The following is a 21268-nucleotide window of genomic DNA, read 5'->3' on the forward strand; positions in this document are numbered from 1 at the left end:
ATTCTTCCATCCTGTATAAAATGATTTGTATGTTTGAAGTCTTCTTTCTTTAAATTTTTCGCTAATTTTTCGATAGATGACGCCATGAATCTAAACGTGTCTACGAAAGAGAATTTTATGAACTTTCTAGGTTTGTCACCATCAAATTCATACCCGTATCCAGAATTTACAGAGTAATTTATATATCGTTCATCGGTGTTTGCAATCAAATCAACATTACCGTATTGTTTTGCCAATTCTTTTATGTACAAATGCGTATCGTAATTAGACATATTGTGACAGAAAACGGGAATATTCTGAGGAAATTTCAAATTCAGATTACAAATTCTATGAGCTGCACCTCGAAATTTTCCAGTCAAATGACAGTGATCTCTGCATTTTTTGAATGCATCATAAGCAGAACTCCAATTATCTGGTAAAAACCCTAAAGTTTTTTCAGTGTCTTGATACGATATTTCTTCACAAATGTGGCAAAGATTTGAATTTTGATACGAAATTTCTTCTTCGTCAGTCAATTTCATGGGCTTCATGTTCTTTGAATTATATTTTTTAGCTATGTACTTCGATAATTTATTGAGCTCTTCAAACAATTTTGTAGGAACGTTCGGCAACTCTTCTTCATTTTTTGCTCGATAACATATCGGCTTGTACATACGATTGGTCACATTAGACACTAAATATAGAGTAAAACCATAAGGAATATGCTTCTGAATCTTGGTTGTAGTCGATTTTTGCGGATTGTTTTTGCATGTGGGAATCTTCTCTAATATGCTTTCAAAATCCATATAAATAACGTACGGATGGCTAAACTTCTTTTGATAATTAGTAAATTTAGTTGTTTGACCTGGAAATGGCATAATAGGTTTGCATACTTCATGTTGCTTGCAAATTTCTAAATGATCTGCTAAATCTCCAGATTTGTAGAAATGGCTTAAACATCTTCTACATAGAAAATTTTTATGTCCATGTTTGGATGTTTGAGAACTCACTAACCTACTTAAATCCGTGATCAAAACATAATGAGATTTGTCTTCTTGTTTAACATACAATAAATCGATTTCTAACTCGGCATCATATTTTTCAGAAATTTGTAACGGAACAACCTTAATATTTTCATCAAAACTGTAGACATTGATAGACATTTTAGGATACTTATACTTGGAATTGTAACTTCGTTTTTCAAATGATTGTATATCTTTTAAGGACATTGGATACTCGAAACCTGAAAATATCTCGTCATTCACAAATTTTTCATATTGTTTTGCTCTGTCTACATGAGTTTCTGGTTTTTCAATAGCACATCGGATAGAATAAATAAAACAGAAATCATCTTTATTTTTGATATTTATACAAGCTTTTTTATCTTTGATTTTCTTTGGTAAATCGATATATGATCCTGCGTTCATCATTTCGTGTTTATTAATGCTCAAAACTAGTTGTTTGCAGCTTTTAAATGTCCATCCAGAACCCTTATTTGGATGATTTGTTTGTTCACGATGTGTTAATTTATTAAATTGTTTGGTGATAAAATCATTTACATCGAAGATTTCATCTGCTTTTATAGTAAAGTACATTGGACACGTTTGTGTTTCACCGTTCACTAAAGTTCTTTCATATTCACATTCCAACGAGAGATAACCCTTCATATTTTTAACATTCTCTTGAAATTTTTCTATTAAACTTTTAATTTCTGGCCTCATAATTGATAGATATTTGTAAATTGACATGGAATTGTCGTTCAAGTTTGTTAAAATGTATTGCTTGAAAAGACCGTGTATTGAGGATAAAACTTCTACATCTATGATATTTTCAGGTTTTTCGTTAAGAGTTTTATCAATTTCTTCGATCATTTCAGACTTAGTTTTATCGTTTGTTTCTATGGACAATTTTTCAGCGATTGATTGAATTTTTTCATCATTAAATAGATTGAGATCTTTTTTTATCTTCCTTAAAGCTTTTCTTTAATTCACGCAATTTTTCTATATTGTACATCTTTTCGTGACCATCGATTTGATTCTCTTTAGCCCAAGTCCTCAAATAATTTAGTTCTTTATTATAAATTTCTTTGTTCTTCAAATGATTTTTCGAATTGTAATGACGAGTATAGTGATGTTCAAAAATGTCTTTTTTGCAGTATGGGCACTCTATCTTTTTCCGCTCCATATTTAAAGAGCAAAAATTTGTAAACTAAAATTTTGAGAAGTGGTGATTTTTGTGACAACTTGACACAAATCAGCACAATTTCTGGTCAAATGTTTTCAGATTGTTCTATTTATTATAGAAAAATCTTTTAACTAAGTTCTCCTGTGTGCCGCGCAGTGCTACCAACATTTCTCGCTCAACGGTAATGCCAACATATTCTAAATTCAACATTCGAGTATTATAAATTCCACAATTTATGTTGTCATACTGTCATGAAAAATTGCTTGAATACAGTTTACCATAGTTTATTTAAGTAAATTGTATTGTGAATTGTTTTTACATATTTATGGTGTATTGAAGAGTATTTGTATTGATTTTTGGGCTGTCCCAAAAGTGGTCCAGAACCGCCATATTATTATCTTGTTTTTACATATTTATGGTGTATTGAACAGTATTTGTATTGATTTTTGGGCTGTCCCAAAAGTGGTCCAGAACCGCCTTACTGTTTTGATTTTACAGATTCGTTTATTGTCCTTTAAACAGTATTTTCCCTTGATTTTCTGTCTGTCCCAAAAGTGGTCCAGAACCGGCACATTCATATCTACTTATATATATATATATAGTTTTTTGTACAAGACATGTAGTCTCATTTTAATATAACAATACAAACAAACATTTCTTGTACACATGAGTAATCATTTAGATTTAGTTTACCATATAGGCTTAATAACTTTTCAAACACCACCATATTATAATGAATTTAATAACATTTACAACATTTAATTAAATGTAACAGTTTTTTTTTCGAACAGAGTTGTTAAAATAATAATAATAATAATAATAACCACCACCAATAGCCGGGTAGGAGGGCCGCTTACAAGGACAGGAAAGCTCAGCGGTCACCCATCCAAGCAGCAGCCACGCTTGACGTTGCTTACTCAAAATGATACAAAAAGATAATAACAAAATAATTCTTTCATAACAATGTTTGTTATAAAATTATTTATACAACATACATATCATGTTGTGTATTTTAATTACTGTTACTATGAAAATAAACATTGAACGTAAAAATTACACAATTATACACAAAAATTACATTTTAGTGGTAAACAGCAGTGTTGCCAACCCACAGAAACAAAATATTAAAATATTCATCCCACAAGAATAAATTTTGTATTATAATTACCAAAATCCAATCATAATCTCTCATATTATAATATAGCCAAGTACAACGTTCATCACAATGTGAAAAACATAGAGGGCAAAAAGAAAACTTCATATTACTACACCTATAAAGTTAAGACCAAGGTTTTGTTATTAAAAACATCATTTGGGTTTATAAAGGTACAAGAAATAAACATGAATAATTTTCAAATAACTAAGTGTATTAGTAGGGTCATGAAGTTATTTCAGGGAGGACCCTAGGATGTGTAATAAAACCGGTTGAGAGGAGGGTCTGGGAGTACATCTCTAATTTTTTTCAAATAGTTGTACTAAAAATGTTGATTTTTGATTAATTATTTAACACTTTTTTAGTATACTAAAAAAGGAAAAAATAATTTAGTGCAAAATAAACAAAATTCTCAAAAATCCCATAGATTGAAAATAGTACTTCCAGCTCTAATAACCCATTTAGTTAAAAAGTGAACATTATCTGTGCTTACCGTTTCGTCGTTCCAGATGGCCTGCAGTTGTGTCACGAGCATGGCGAGTGTAAATATGGCAAAGAGCAGAGCCTCGAAAACGAGAAAAACCAGCAGAACAACAGTGGTGGGAGGAGAGTAGGAGGAGCAGTCCTTCCACTCAAGCCTGATGCACATGTAGAACTGGTTGGCTACCAGGAACAGCGAGTGTGAACGGAGATTGACGCTATGTAGAACTGTGGATAAGACACATAACAGTATAGTAACTCTAGTAAACATTGATAAGACTGTAAACATTTCTTTGGTGGAAGAATTATGACTGTAAAAGCTATACCATTATTCAGTGACACTATACTTGAGACCACCAATATGATCTCTCCCCTACGTGCATAACTAACCGTAACCAAACTAAAACATACCATATTTTATGAAATGGTATCTCTCATAAGATATGTCAGAAGATTAATTTATAGATCCCCTAAACAAGTTGATTCAGAAATCACAACTTCATGTAACACTTCGCTATATTCACAGGAACATTATAATCCACTAACCTACGATCACCAAAACTACTATGAATAACCATTAAATTGGTTTAAATGAATGAAAAAGTTCAACAAAATTCTTTTCACCTCACTTCTCAATATTATGTTCCATTTGAATTTTTAAAATAAACCAATTACATGATTTATAGAAAATTTAAAGACTAATTGACAACTCAAACTATTTCAATACAGCCGCAATAATTATATTTAACTACTCTCAAATATCACATTCACTTATAATCAATACTTTTACTTTTAAAACATAGGATCGGTCATAGCATAAGATATATTTAAAATTATTGTCAAACTATTTTTTTAACTTATTGAAGCTATAGATTCATAATTTCCAACTGAACGAATACCCCAGATTTAAGAACACCCATTTTTAATGTAGATGAAATCACCTTCAATAATAATTATTTATACCATTACCAACTTATCAATACAATATCAGAATCATACTTCTTTCCATTTGTAATTACTATAATTAACTGATTAAAATATAACCCATCTGCCAAAAATGATTCTATGTATTGAGTATAAAAAGATCAACAAATATAACTTTTCAACTCTCATTAATTTATTCAATTTATATCCTACGACTTACCTCTTTTACAGTTTACATGTTTTCAAAGCAACAAAACTTTAATTGCACACTGATACCACTGTGCAATCATTACTAATTTTTTGTGCCGCCCTTCTTTGAAAACTGACACTACTTAAGCTACAACTTATAATCTGCCAGTTCTTCACATCTTTGTAGTGAATCGCAATTGACCCTTTGTTCATTATACCATACCTCTGCAGCATCCAAAGGACGTCACACCTCGCAACCTATTAGATGACACCATTTGAGAAATTAGAGCCATCATAGTCTGACTACAAGCTGCTCTTCTGCAACCTATTAGATACCACCATCTGAGAAATCGGAGCCATCATAGTCTGACTACAAGCAGCTCTTCTACATCATCAGTATCTGTGGGCTCACTCCTTTACTGATATTAGTCTTTATTGATTATTCCAAATTTAATAGTTATTAGATTTCTTTTCAATTTTCAAAATTGAATATCAGTTCTTCTTCTGCTTAAAAGCCCAAACCCACAATTCTGACATTATAGTTAAAAATAATTTCATTTTGTTCATTTATTAATTTACAAGAGTTATGTTTACCTTACTCTCCATTTTTATGAAAAAGATTTATCAAGTTGAATATCTTACCTTGTGTTAAACTAAGGATCACTAATTATTAAAACATTTCAAAAGTTTGATCCAAACATTTTATTGTTTTTCCTTTTTATTAAAAAAATAATAACTGAAGGTTACAAAATATAACTTACAACTACAATCTAGGTTAAAATAAACATATCGAACCATATCATTGTGACAAGCAAAAGTCAGAAAAACACAACAAACATGTGTGTGGACTCCTACACACTACCTCTAAAACATGCATTTAACAGAACATAACACGAATTATAGAACTGAACTAAAGAATACAGGCCACAATAGGTCAGTCAGTGATTGGTCATTCAGAGTAGATCCACCCAAATCACTTAATGCACGTCACTGTATGGGATTTGGCTGAGCATTAGTGAACATTTCCACATTGGTCTTACAGGTAACTATGAGGCAACGAAAAAAAATCATAGAACAAACAAGTTTGTAAACAGGCTAAGTACAACCACATCGCATTTTAACATTTCCATTACGTTCTATTGATCCTTAAATATTCCGTCATATAGGTTTATTTGTATACAGACAAGATAAAAGAATTCTATGGTGGTACATACTCCTCCAATGGACTTGGCTAAGCATTAGAATAAGCTTACAACTCAGGATGATCTCAAGAATGAATTGAGCTAAGGACTTGAAATTTGTATGTAACTTCATTCCTACATAGACAATATTGTGACTGATGATGGACCTATCTCTCTACGGGATTTGGCTAAGCTTAACTATCCTGAGGGTATTTCGAGAACAATTTCACCTCTAAACTTTAATTTTTGCATGAAACTTAAATTCTACGTAGACAAGAACGAGTTTGATGAAGATGCATGTCCATCCATGGGATTTGACTGTCAGAGGGCTGTCAGAATTTATTTTGTTTCTGACTCCTACTCTGTCCGCAGGACTTATTGAGAACGAAAATTAGCTATTTAACTTTTTAATTTTGCATGCAACTTCAGTAAATCCTGTTACGTAACATGTGACATAGTGTACTCCTACCTTGTAAATGTTACTCCAGTTCACCTTCATCTTAGTGCAGCGTCTGGGACCGATGATGTTACAGACTTAACTCCTGAACTCTGAGTCATGTTCGTGCATCATTGAGTGCATTACGATGTGATAAGCACGGTGGGGCAACTGAGTTTTCTACACATAAAGTATGTGTTGAACTGTTTGATTTTGGATCTCTTCAGACGAACATGACTCCAGAATTCAGTAGTTAAATCTTAACAGCGTCAGATCCCCGACACTGCACTAAGAGGAAAGTAACATGACTGGCCTAACGAAATAAAATTACAAAGTAAAATATTGTTAAGCTTACCGTGAATAGAACGAAATATTTTTGGTTATCTTCACCAACACAGTTATTAACCCAAGGGCAATGATGGTCCATTTTACGAATACATCTGAAACAAACATTAATTGATATGTAAGCAAGGTATGTAAATATAATCATAAAATGTCAAGGGGAAATGAAAAATATTTCGAGAATTTCTATATAATGAGGTTCGATATATCAAAGCTGTTTGGGGTAGACTTTGATACACAGGGTGATCACAAAGGGTGTTATAAACTTCTGTGACTGATAGTAATCATCATTCCGAACAAAAAATGTCCTATAAACATAGAGGAATACACTTAAAAATAGCATTTTGTAAATTTTGTGTATGGTGGAATTTTGTTATTTGACTTATTTTTCAACAATTTTCAACAGGCATCATTTTTTTAATACTAAAGCAAATCACACCACCATATTTTTATTTTTCTCTCCTCCAGCTATGTACAAAGTTTGGCATTTCTAGATCTACTAGTTCTAGACATAAATTTATATATATTTAGATTAATAAATTAACTATTCTTCAGAAAATAAAGTGCTTGTAAATTATAAATTTTTCTATATAATTTATATATCTGACAAATTTAATTATTCTCAGTTTGCTCTAAAAACAAATAACATAAATATTTAAGCTTAAAGTAAAATATTTTCTATTCTTATAATTTATTATAATAATTGCTTATGAGTACTTGAAAACATGCTTGCGTTCTGATAAAAATCTGCCTGCCACCAAGCACCCCCAATCTGTGGGTTAAAGTTATTTTTACATAATACAGAAATTAACTATCTACAACTGGAGTAATAAATTTAGTCATATTAAGAAAATTCTAATTGGACACACAGTTAGTTCAACTTTTAGTAAATTGCTTTAAATATAAATCAAGAAAAATGTGACTTGCTTTTATGGATGAGGTAAATCACATGTTCTTTCAATAGGACTATAACTGCCATTTAAAACTGTTTACTGGTAGTAGTAGTAGTGAAGTACAGCAGAAAATTCAGTGCACACACACACACACACACATTGGGTTTTTAACTGGTTTATGTGATTTTATAAACATACATTTAATTTAATTCAATGCACAGTATATGATTGTCAGGAAGTGACAAGTCAGCTCAGTTCCATCTCTGTATATGAAACTGTCTACAGTGACAGATCAAGGTAGTAGCTTCTGATCTGTCTGCTGTTTGCAATGCTAATTTAAGGCAACTGAATTTAAGTAATTGCGATTAATTCAAACTAAGATAGATGAAAAATGTACAATACTATTTAACTTAGTACTCCACTTCACTTCGAACTGTACAAAGGAATAAATCTCTTGTAGAAGAAATCAGTATTGGATAATAACTTGGCTGAAGGGACGATAATTAATTACAAACCTTCAAAAAACAGAATGAAAATCATCACAACATTAAGTCAAATCTATTAATGCTAAGAAGTGAAATAAATACATTGAAAGATAAAGTAAAATATCCAGAATGTGGTTTAAGTCAAAGTGAAAGTAAGTAAAAGTCTCAGGAAAAACATGACTGCTTCAAACTGCCTACAATATAAGAAGGAACTGTCAAACAACATGGAGTGTACTCTTGGAAGTGCTAAGTGTAGCAATTAGTATTTATTCACAAGTACTAAATCAGGAATTGTCACATCAATTTTGGTATTTACCTAAGGGAACCCAGTGTGGCACATCATTGAGACAGTCTGGCCATATTTTGTACAAAAAGGCCTATTTGAAGAATTTTAACTGAAGAGCTTTTCATGTGCTTTTGGTCCATTAAACAATAGTTTGAAGTTCAAATTCAAAGCAAACTTTATTAATATTTGAACATAGACATATAAATACAAACATACAATGGCATCAGTTTATATAATCACTTATTTTACCTAATTATTACATGTAATTCAGTTCGGGCCTATAATAATTTAGTCAATAAGATAAATATAACACAATCGATTTAAGTCTTTGAGGTTGACGAAAGAATTCATCTAAACAGATCTAGCAATCAAGTACTGTTTTAACTTCTTTTTAAAGTTCATAAAATTGGTTAAGACTAAAATATCTGTAGGTAAATTATTGTAAAATATAAAACTGGCCACTATATATATATATATATATATATATATAATTAGTCTGTGAGACTGCCAACTGACAATGGTTTCTAGTTAATAATTGTGGAAAGTGCCTTGTTAAGATACGTATTGTGTCCTTAGGAAGCCTTACTACGAAGACAGTTTTCATGATGTTAAGTCCATACATGGTTTGAATGCTCAAGTCTGAAAATATTTGTTTAACTTATTCCTGCTTCTGTAAATCTATTATATAAAAAATGAAACTGTTCGTGTGTAACAGCATCACTCACAAACGGCTGGACGGATTCGCCTAATTTTTTTTTTAATTTGTTCGTCTTGATCTGTAGAAGGTTATAGGATACTTTTTATCCCTTTCCCGATTCAGGATTCCGCCCCACTGGTTACAGAAATACCCGTAAGAAATGCATTGCAGCAAACATATGTTATTAAGTGAAAGAGTCTTTTCAAATTTTTAATCAGCTGTTCTTTGTAAACATATATAATGCGACAAAAAATATATATTTATATATAATTTAATTACTACACTTATAGTTTTAAAGCATAGAGTAAGCTTAAGAGAAACGACAAATTTTGTTTAAACTGTTTCTGCAATCACTGTTAAACATAGACTTTACTATCCAGATAATACAATTCAAATTTGACGTAAAAATTCACCTTTAACTGCAATATTTATTTAATATAAACCATGCTCATGCTTGATCAGAAGAGCAATGCAGATATCATAATTACTATCTTACGTTGGCTACAAATATAAAGAATGTTATAAAATCAACCTTAGTTGTTTTTTTTTGACAGAAGTATCAGGAATGTGGTACATACCTTCATAATGCGCCCAAGAAGCTCACGAAGGAACGACTATCAATTATCTCAGCAATGTTTAGAATGTGATAGAAAATGAATAAGTGAATATAGTGTACTGTTTTCAACGGGAAATTGCGTGCGAAGCCGCGGGAAACTTATTGAAATGCGCAGCGAAGCGCGCCGGGTCCGCTAGTTTTACATAATTCAAATAGCTTTTTATTTACAATAACAATATACTTCACAAATTTGAATCACTCTTTGCTTCATATAAAACTACTACAAAAGAAATATAGGTGTGAATATGAGTGTAATAAACCATTTTCGAAGTTAGAAGTCACTGATCACCGTATTTTGCAGACATATGGGTCTGAATACTAAAGCACTATAAGCAGCTAGAATGGTTTATGAAAACGGTGAAATGTTACAAAACAAATTTTGATCTGTATAAAATTAAATCCATTCATAATAAACAGGTTTTAAAATGGTGTTTGTTTTAAAACAATACTCAAAAGTCTGGTAAAACATATAATAAAATTAAAAACTAAAAAACAAATAGAATTTATCAAAATTTGTACTAAAAAAAAGAAGAATGTCTGTTTGAAACACATGTATAAGACAGAGTCAAATGTTGGTAAAGGATAAAAGTAATCTAGCAGTAGTAAAGGTTGTGAGGTTGAGGCAATGGATGTAAAGGATGATGAATAAATGTACCAATAAAACAATAAAGGAAATTTGGAATTGGTACACTGAGAAAAATCACAGTGGAAATTAAAAGGAAAATGTATTAATATTACAACAGAATGTAATGAGATTTACATATTTTCTCTCAGAAAGTTCAAAACATGATGTTCATAAGTGTTTCCAATGTATGAATGGCAAAATTTTTATAAAGGGCTACTATTGATGTGGTGAAACTTAAATTTTTCATAGTGACATCGCTTAGCTATGAAATATTATAAATTACTTCGGAAGAAATAACAAAATGATGCATTATACTGATACAAACTGATTTACAGTATCTGACACTAACCTCTGACAGACAGAACAGTGGTGGGCTCTCTCTGGTTTGATGCTACAACACTTCGGACACTTGAAAATGACGTGACCCTTCACGACAGCCCATCTGCTGGATCATCTCCTTTGTTGCATTTCCCTTTGGCACAGAACCCTGTAATTTTACACAGAAAAGTTTGAAAACAGTTAACCCATTAGCCACTTAAAGTTCCTCCACCTAACCCTCTTGAACAAATCATTTAAATATGCAAAAAAGGAGTTGTCACGAAATATTTAATTTTAGTGCAATTTGGTTGAGTTGGCTATTGTTTCTTTTAGACGATGAAACAGACTAGAATATGAAATAATTTATAAACATCAGAAGTATGTAAAAAAATGTTATTTTTAGGATAATAATAACATTCTGAAAGGAAGTAATATTTTAGAACAAAATAAGTTTAATCCATATTATCTTGTAAACTTTTTGTTACATAAAGAATGTGTGCATCAAGAGCAGAGTATGTCAGTATATCCCCAGCTACAGTGCACAATAGCAACAAACTGATACCTCTCAACTGTGACATATTTGGAGCTCCTGGCTTGTGCAAGCGTATCTTTAAAATGGTCGTGCTAGATTATGTGTTGATGTATTTTATTGAAAGAGTACCATTGGAATTGTTATAAAAATTTCAAAATAGTTGGTATCTTGTACAATTTTTATAACCTATGTAAAACAGCTAATGCATATCAAAATACAAAATGTTTACTGCTCCCGGCTTGTGCAAGCATACCTTTAAAGTAGTTATGCTCGCTTATACATTAATGGATTTCGTTGAAACAAGTACCGTATTAAGTTGCAATTGTAATGAAATTTTTCAAATAGTTGGTGACTAGTACATTTTTTATAACTATACTGGTTTCTTTTTTATTTTACTTTTAAAATGTTCAACAGACACCATTTTGTTAATATTAAAGAAAATAACACAATTATATTTTTTATTTCCTCTGATCTATTCAAATCTATGTGCCAAATTCGGTTTCTTTAGCTTAATTAGCTTTAGAGATAAGAAACTACTCTTGAATAAAAGATACAAAATGGTGTTGCAGCCAAACGAGACATTTCTCAACCTATTTTTATATGAGATGTTTTTTAGAGCCACAGGAGTTTGTGACACTCTTTTTGTGAACACCCTATATATTAACAACAATGAATTCGATAATGGTACATCTCACTCTATTGGATTTGGCCAAGTATTAGCAGATATTTTTTCAAATGATCTTTTGATCACGGCATGACGGCATCAAGAACATAGCAGAATAAATAAATTTGTAAAAAAACCAAGTAAAAATCTTATGAGATTTCAACATAGAGTAAAAAGAAAAGGTGTGTAAAGTCCATGTTAAAATTTGGTGACAAAGGTTATGAAACTCGTGGTGTGGCGTACTACTACCTTGTAGTACTATACAGCAATGAGTTACTAAGCCACGTCTCTGAATAAAATGACTAACTAAAAAATAAAAAAAATATTTTCCATGTTTTTTAGCATTATTACATTGTTTGCTTTCAAAATACTTATTAAAATTATATACTAGTATAGCATTTAAAAACTAGTTTTTCTTCTTCAATGCACCTTTTCTTCTAAATTATACTTGTTTTTGATAAGGTGTCTCTCACGTCGAAACAATCCAAAGAATTTGTTTTTGAGCTTCTTTGTCACCAAATTTTTTGGATCTCTTCACACGAACATGGACTCAAGACTCAAGAGTCAAGTCTATGACAGTCTCAGATTTCAAATGTTGCACTAAGCAAAAGGTGAAATGGAGCTAAACTCAACATTTACATTGAATCAACCATCCCCCCACCATCGCTATGTTATTTGTAGTTTCATAAATATCTATGTTATTTGTAGTTTCATAAATATACAATCTTTAAAACAAAAAAAGCCCAAATTATTTACTTTTTAATATGTATTGTGAGTCTTGTCTAAGCAATCTAACTGTTAAAAGAAGGTTATGGTTGGCAGCCAGATTATTATGTTGTGATTGGAAAGGTTTACAGTCTTTCACGATTTTTATGATTTGAAGGGTTTAGTTCAATATGATTTGATCACAACATTTTTAAAGATCTGACCGATGTGAGACAGACCTCCATAATAAGCTATATCTAAATCCTTGATGATACTAGAGATTTGGACATTTTTATTAGTGTGGTATTTTAGTTTTACAGATATCTACAGCTAAACTGAATCTGAATAGTGATAAGATTGAGGACAGAAGGTAACTTAATAAGCCTGATTAAGTATAATCAGACTTAAAATTTAATATTAAAACTTTTATCTAACCTTGCCAAACGATTATTGTGTTAAGATTTATTAGACATCTTCTGCCTTACATGATTTTGTTGCTTTCTTCAATAATTATTACATTCAAGTTCAACTCTTTCATTGTCTTCTTCATTACTGTACTATTTTTTTTTTTTATTATACTAACATATAAATATTATTAAAATGTTTGAAAATAGAACCTTGTGGATGAGTCAATGGTTGTATATGAATAGTGGACATCTATTAAAAGGTGGAAAGATGTACACATAGGTGAATTCGTGTACTGTGTATGCTACAAATGATCAACAGATGGTGATAATGGCGATGATGTCGTGATTTTAAAGTAACCACAAAGGAGTATTTTAGTGAAAACTTGCTATATATGGTTCTATTCTTCAGAAGTTAGAAATAACCAAAGGATGGATAGTATTTGAAAAACTAACAATCCAACACAAAAGAATATATTGACAATGATCAAATTCCCTAATTCATATAAACACATGTAAACATTAAGTAAAATACCTCCTATCTGAATTTCAGATTTGTTATACTAAAATACCATCAGCATAGAGCATTTTATCCAGTCACAAAACTATGACTGTTACTAAGGAGGTTTGCTGCAGCAGGCTTCAATAGTACTGCTGTACAAGCTATACACGGTGGGCTGCTAAAACTGTTGCCTCAGCGTGAGCCCAGTAACGGCCAGGGAATGTTGAGCTACTCACTGTTTCTTTTCACACAAATCGTTCTTGGATCACCTTCTTGGTACATTTTCTCTGTTGTGTGTTATGTTTTGTTGTTGTCTTTATTGTGTTGTAACTGTAGCCTAATAGAGGAGACAATGATTTCTCCAGTACAAAAGGTTTATTCAGTACAACCAACAAATAACCTGAATACTCTCATCTGAACGTTTTGTTTTGAAACCTTTTGGGAGTGATACACATATAGACTGTCATCCATGTTCGGATTCGAGATTCACCTTCCCCATATCACTAATTGTAATCTTGTGAAATCGTTATTTTCCATGCGTATTTTAAGCGATTCTGAAGGTATTGGAATCAAGTGAAATGAATTGCAGTATCAACTATCGGAAACAATCAGTCTTTAGTAAAAATTCCATGTACATTATAAAATTGTACAGGTTAGATTCCTGCGAGAGTATCATGGCTCCGAATAAAATCCCACTGCCAGCCAATACTTGAAGAATGCATAAAAAAGTTATCTACTACTGAAGTGCGGTTAGTTCGTGATCCATAGAATAAGTACCTAAACACCAGTACAGAACAGTGTCTTCCATATGAGCACAATTAACATTATCAATTAATGGTTCTTAAATATTTTGTGTTTGCCTCTAAGATAATGCAAGAATAGAATCATCCCATCACAACAACACAACTACAAAGTAAATAAATACACCAAGGCTGTGGTTCAAGTCACATTGTGTTATTGTTATACTCGACATATACGTTGGAAGTTTGAAAATTTCGAATACTGTCCAAGGGATCGTTACGTGTGCGGGGAAGTCCTTCAGATGATCGAAGAACTAAAGAGATTCACAGCCATCATCCAATTAATGAGTGCTCTGACGATGAAAACTGACGTACATAGTAGATTCAGCTGGCTGGCCGTCTGTAGATTGACAATAAAATTAAGATGCATTTACACTGGCAAGTAAAGTTACAAAAGATTTCTTGTAACAGAACTACTGTTGCATAATGTGAACAAGAAAGCAATTTTACTCATGAGAGCAGTTGCAAGTAACTACAGTTGTTACGAAAGTCAATACAAAGTTTGTTCACACACTATAGTGACGTCTAGACAATGTTTATAATCGGAATTTTACTAGTGGACACTGCTCTCTAGTTCTTACAAACAACTGTCCGACACTAGTTGCAGCAGCGTTCGTAAGAGCTTTTGCGCCTGTTTAGACTAGTGATTTTTACTGTCGGTCAAAAAACTTGTGCAATTTTTTTGCCAGTATAAACACAGTTAGTTTAGTCGAGGTTTGGATTCAAATTATTTTTTTAGTTCATAAATTCTTGGAGAAAGTAAAATTGTTTTTTAAATTTTTAACCGGTTCTACAGAAAAATTCTGACCATTAAATTCCCGACTTATTTCCAGTTTACGGTTTACTGGTCGGGTAGCCACCTTGATTTTACTAGATAAAGTTGTGTTTAGATAATGTGAAATATAATCGTGTATTAGGAGTCAATAGGACTTCAGTTTAAACTTAGGTCTGCTGTGGATTACTTCGCACACAAAATTTAACGACTCCTCAAAATATTGTTGTTGTGACAGTTACCGGGTCGGTGAACATGGTGCGGAGGTGTGAAGCAAATGCTAACACAGCCAGAGTCTGGAAGATCAGCATGTTGATGTAACTGTAGATGGGGTAAGGACTTGGTATCAGCATCACGCTCATCACCACAAACTCAGCGTACAGGATCAGGAGCCAAGTCAGGATGGCGCACACCACACCACAGATGTCCTGCAGCACACAGTTAACTTTCATTAATATATAACCGACCACAGAATCAATAAGAAGTTATCACCAGCAGCAAAACAAATGGAAAACCGAGAATTCCAAATCAACTACATAAAAAAAAAACTATCATCAACAGCAAAATGTGTATTGAAGCACAGTTTAAGACTCTTTTAATTTTAGTTCAATTTTTAAATACAGCTTTATCTAACAATTATTTAAAATGTAGGATAGAAATATAAATCCAAACATTGTCGGGCTTTACCACTGCTATAATTGACAACAATAATAATTGGAGGCATTAGGTTCCTTTTTTTACTGAAAGTAAGGAGGTCAAGTGGTGGTATTAAAGAATTTTATTTCAAAGAAAAATGTATTAAATTTCCATAATAGTAATTGAGCAGATCTTGTTGATTTAGTGCAAGCATACATGAACAGACCAACCATAATCTTGGTCTGCCGCACGGGCCCGAGGCAGATTAGGGATAGAACAGCAGATTCGGGTGCCTACAATGAATAAATACAATTGTTACATGTATTTTCTTCTTTATCCTAGTTGTGTCCTACCCACCTCCCTCCTTTGCCTAAATCCCGTCTTTAGCAATTTCTTGTTTCAGATCTGCTCAATATTTAAATGTCAGCATTTTGGTGCCCATTAGAGTTTGAGATCCCCAGCTTTCTCCAATTAGATACCTTCTTCTGTAAGTTGGCTATTCCCCTTCTGAACAAATATTTTCAGGTTATTCAAACTTTTTTGATTTGTTCAATATAACACGTAAACCTTATAAGCAATTATTGAAGTTAAACATTTCTCTAGTAAAAATTGATTTTCTGGTCTGTTACTTGTATGTTCTTGTTACCAGATTCTAAGTGATAAAAAAAGACTTTTATTACTTAAAGAATTTATATAAAATTAAAGAACATTAAGAACAGTAATTTTGTCAAATTACAATAAATAGAAACAAGGAGTTCTATTGTTTATAGAATCCAGGAACTCTTCAATAGAGTACACAGAATTCTTCAGCAGGAATTTTTGAAGCGACCTCTTTAGTCTTTTTCCAGTCAGGTTCTGAGGCGGTCTGGAAGAAGGTTTTACAGCTTTAGGTCTATATATGATGGTTTTTTCACATAGAGGGCTGTTCTATGTTAGAGCAGGATGAATCTGGAGGCATTACGTGGGGCTAGTTATGAAGGTCCATGTGTCTGTAGATTTAGTTTGTCTACACATAAAAGATATAGAGCACAGGTACTGGTGTATGCTTAGGGTTTCAATAGGCTTGTTAACAGCTTTGCTGGGACTCGAGTGCAAATGATCCTAATTGCCTTCTTTTATAGTACTAGTAGTGGATTTGGACATTTGCCATTGTTATTTGTTATAAAAGTGGAACAACTTTATTTCAATCCTTATGGTACAATTTTTATGTATCCTTGATCTTATCCTTGTAGTTATTAACCCTTTTAACCCCAACATCCGTATTATACGGACATCGTAAATATGGTGTCAACTCCCAATGTCCGTGTACAAGAGTTTATTATTAACACTTTTATTATTTTACTGCCTACCTATTTTACCAAATACTTCAAAATTCCACAGGTTTATGTAAAAAGATGTATTGCATTGAAATATAATTGTTTGTAAAGCTTTGACTTCATATTTTATGATGAGTTATAATGTTATATGTTCATTAAAAGAAATAGCGGAAAAACTGGCACAAAATATTGTTGAAAAATAATTACAGATCTTTTATGTTTATCTTACATTGTAATAAACATATTTGATTACTTGTAACAAATTATTTTATTTACAGTCTTACATAACAAAAGATGAAAATTAATTCCGAATTGTTATTACTGCAATTAAAATGGGTAATATAAATATGTTTGAACATTTAATTTGTTCTAACTAACTAAAACTAAAAAACTAATAATAATTAACATAATGGGGTTTATGTAGATTGAGGGTCCTCGAAGACTGTAAATTTTCCATGATAACTCTACTTTGTTTCTGAGAACATCAAATGGAATTAGACTATTAAATTAAAACTTAACTCAATAATAAATTTAAAGAAAGGCATCATACCCTTATACACCAAATCCATCCTCCACAACATCGGTTGTGTTGATCTACCTCTCTCCTGTATAGTAGGTGATCGTAGTCCATTTCCCATTCATTTATTAGTCTGAAAAAACATTACACAATAAATGTATTACAAATGTTTTAGGAATAAATATCCCACAGTTTTTGTTAAAATAAGATTAAATACTGTATCAAGTTAATTGATATCTGGTGCAATGAACTTTCTGACTCATAAATAGCCTCATCAGTCGTACATTCATTTTATATACAAAAAATCAATTCTAAATGGACTTAATTACAAGAAATTCTCCGAAGTAGGTGCAATTAATGTAAATGATTTAAAATTCATATCTACTATAACAAGGTTGCAGTACGCCACAGTGTGTCACATATCAAACAGCATTTGCTGTGATTGCAAGCAAAATTTCAAGCCTACTTATATTTCATTGTCCAGGAGCTGAGAGCCAATTTTGCTTGTTTTTGGGCACACATCCTGATTCTTCTTGAAATCGATATAGAAATTTTCCATTACAACAGAAATTCATCGTCACCCATGTTAGTTTTGGTGGAGGTTCGAAATGATAGGGTATGAAAACAGGTAAAATTTGGAAGTATACTTTTCTTAGCTTTACACACCTAAAACAAACCTTCAGACATGTAAATAAACGTTACATCAGTGACAGCTAAATGTATACAGACCTTTGAAGTGGTGACTTTGTCTCTTATCTAGTTGTCTGACAGTGGTATAACTATTATTTATGTGCTGGATGGTCAATTTTAAGTACCATCGTCGAACTCAGAGCTGCCTGTAGAAATGAAGTTTCATGTGAAATTTCAAGTATACAGGTCATATTCTCGTGATACTATGTGGGACAGACAGACAGAATGACATTTTTCCAACTGCAAATGATTATGCCATAATATATATATATATATATATTATATAATATCAATAAACATTGAATCGCAAAAAGTACTTGCTCCGCCGGGTGAATGTGCTACCATTACACCACAGAGCGCTTACTTTTTCCGATTCAATTATTTTGTATTTGGTCGTATCTGTCACATATGCGTTTAAAAAAATAAAACATATGATCGGAAGACCAAATATATATTATATAATATATATAAAACAACGTTCAGCCATCATTTAGCTGTTTATATACAACAATGAACAAGTCTGCTACCGTGAGCAACATATTTGTGTCTACATGTTTATTTCCCAGGTAGTCAGTCAAAGCATATTTGCGCCTTGTTATTTAATAGAATGTTTCTCTTAAAAATGTTTCACGCATATTTGTGTCCCTTGGTCTGTACCTATGATGATTAATGTGAGGACATTATGGTTGACTACACATCAGCTTTTTGTCATTTCAGCTTACATTGTGTTCAATTATATCTGAGAATAAGCTCAAAATTACAAGGTTTAGTACAAACCAGAATGTTGTGGTTATACTTAAAACTGGTAAAAGTGAGGAAAACATAAGGTACATAAAAGACAATTTCACTGAATCTATAGTAAAAATGTGGTAATAGATTTTCATTACGAAAGTGAACATAATGAAGGTAATATCAATGTACTTAATCCTACAACCTTACCAGAAAAAGAAAATGCTGACTTGAAAGTAGGCCTAATTGAAGAAGGAAATAATGGCGGTTATTTGGCTAAGGTCAAAATGTAGAAAAATGGTCATCAATGCTATTTATGAAAAATTTGAGGCTGTTGAAGGGTTGCGGAAAAACACAAATAATATTCTTCAAACTTCTCATTTTTATAAAACATAAACAAATATACATACAACAGATGATCCAGTGGAAGTATTTGGCAGTATCTTCAATAAATTCATTTTTCATAAAATCATCACATAGAGCAATAATAGAGCAAAAATTCAATAGGGGGAAATCCTCTACTGAAGCATGCAGCATTCAATAAAAGTACAGAAGTTAATAACGATATGATTAAAAATATTTTAGGTCTTTGTATGTATGTTGATAGGTAATTTTTACCTTACCCAACCCTGAACCATTATTGATTAAAAATCCACTCCTGATGTTTGGCAATACAACGTCTCACACCATATTTGAAAGAACTTTTCAATGTTTATGCTGTTATGAATCTGAGACAGATAACATTAACCATAGGTTGTATAAGATTTATCAAGTCCTAAACCAAATTTTAGAGAACTGTAACAATGTGTACAGTTCTGAGAAATTTCCCACAATCTGAAAGAGGTTATAATCTTGTTTCACAAAAAACCTTTCATTCTGTCAATATATGAAGAATAAATCTCCTAAGTACGGAATCATATAATAGCTTCAATTGTGGTAGCTTATTATACTGCTGCTGTAACTTGGTAAATATCTTATACCATGGCCATTTGGAGATTTGAATGTAAATGCACTAGTAACATTTTTCAAACTTCGAAAGAGGGCATTGAGAGCAGCATTTGGGAAACCTTGCCCGTCTTCCTGCAGGAAAATCTTCAAGGATTCCAATACTCTTACCTTTCCGTCCCATTTATATTTTGAGTTATTAAACCTCTGAATTGTTTCATGTAACAAACACCCCAATTCATTACATTCTTAGACAGTTCAACAACATCAAAATCCCTTAGCATCGCACAAGTTTCCTAGATCGGCATCTCCTTATCAGTGACACTAATCATTTTATTGCACTGTCTGACTCCCTCAAGGCCTCAAGTGCCGTAAAAGCTTTTTGAACAAAACTATCTTTTGAACAGTTTGCCCCTACAGCATTCAGGAAGTCTGCAATACATGTAATAAACGGCCACGAACCCAATCGAATCAACACTCAAATGACCAAACTATCGACTAGAACGATTTATGCTGTCATACATGTTTACTCCTGTAAAGTAGTAAATTGAAAGCGCTACTCTGCTCAAACTTAGTATAAAAAAAGTTGTGTTATTTTTTTATAATCTTAAATGTATTCTTTTACATATAAAAATATTGCTTCACTATAATATAATTTTAAAAGTCTATAAAGTAATTCAGCTCGACAATGATCTGATGTTGGAGAAGTTGGACGATCTGGGACATGATCTAAGGTCAAAAAATACTGATCAGAAATGCCTCTGGCCATCAGCGCGATCTTCTAGCATAAAAGAAAAACACTCCTCAAAAATAGTACCCCGAATTAAAGCTCAGAACACGCTAGTGCTTATAAAGATTAGGCCTATATTTAACTTCAACGCTACTACTAACATATATTTACGATAACCTAATCTAAAACCTACTTATATCACATAATAACATTCCATTGTGTAATATTCCCACTCCTAATCTCATGGCCGTGGCTGTTGCTGGATACAGAGTAATCCAAAATCACAAAGTTGTTAGAACACCAAATCATTCGGTCCAGCTGTTCCTGAAATACCAGTATCCTGGTAATAGGTTACCACTGAATTACCTGTTACTGACACTAATACTACTGTCTATCTAATTATAATGACGGGGTAGACTTTAATAAAGGGTCTACACTATTTATTCGGTAGTTTTTTTATACAATGGTTTGATTGTTTTAACCTGAATGAATAACTCGATATTACAATTTACTTATCAAAAGCATATGATTATTACTT

The 21268-nt window shown here is 32.0% G+C and overlaps 1 protein-coding gene across 1 annotated transcript in view; it reads right to left on the reverse strand.

Moving 5' to 3' along the window:
• LOC124371015 (palmitoyltransferase ZDHHC3-like) overlaps positions 1-17765 on the reverse strand; it is a 37164-nt gene extending 19399 nt beyond the window's left edge. The window contains 7 exon segments of the mRNA XM_046829326.1: positions 3810-3992; positions 3995-4024; positions 6882-6966; positions 10820-10896; positions 10898-10957; positions 15410-15595; positions 17670-17765. Of these exon segments, the coding sequence (XP_046685282.1) occupies positions 3810-3992; positions 3995-4024; positions 6882-6966; positions 10820-10896; positions 10898-10957; positions 15410-15595; positions 17670-17750 (702 nt within the window). The 5' untranslated portion in view covers positions 17751-17765.
• Between the last annotated feature and the right edge of the window lie 3503 nt (positions 17766-21268).

This window comes from Homalodisca vitripennis, unplaced genomic scaffold, assembly GCF_021130785.1.
Source record: "Homalodisca vitripennis isolate AUS2020 unplaced genomic scaffold, UT_GWSS_2.1 ScUCBcl_827;HRSCAF=3624, whole genome shotgun sequence".
NCBI classification, from domain to species: Eukaryota; Metazoa; Arthropoda; class Insecta; order Hemiptera; family Cicadellidae; genus Homalodisca; species Homalodisca vitripennis.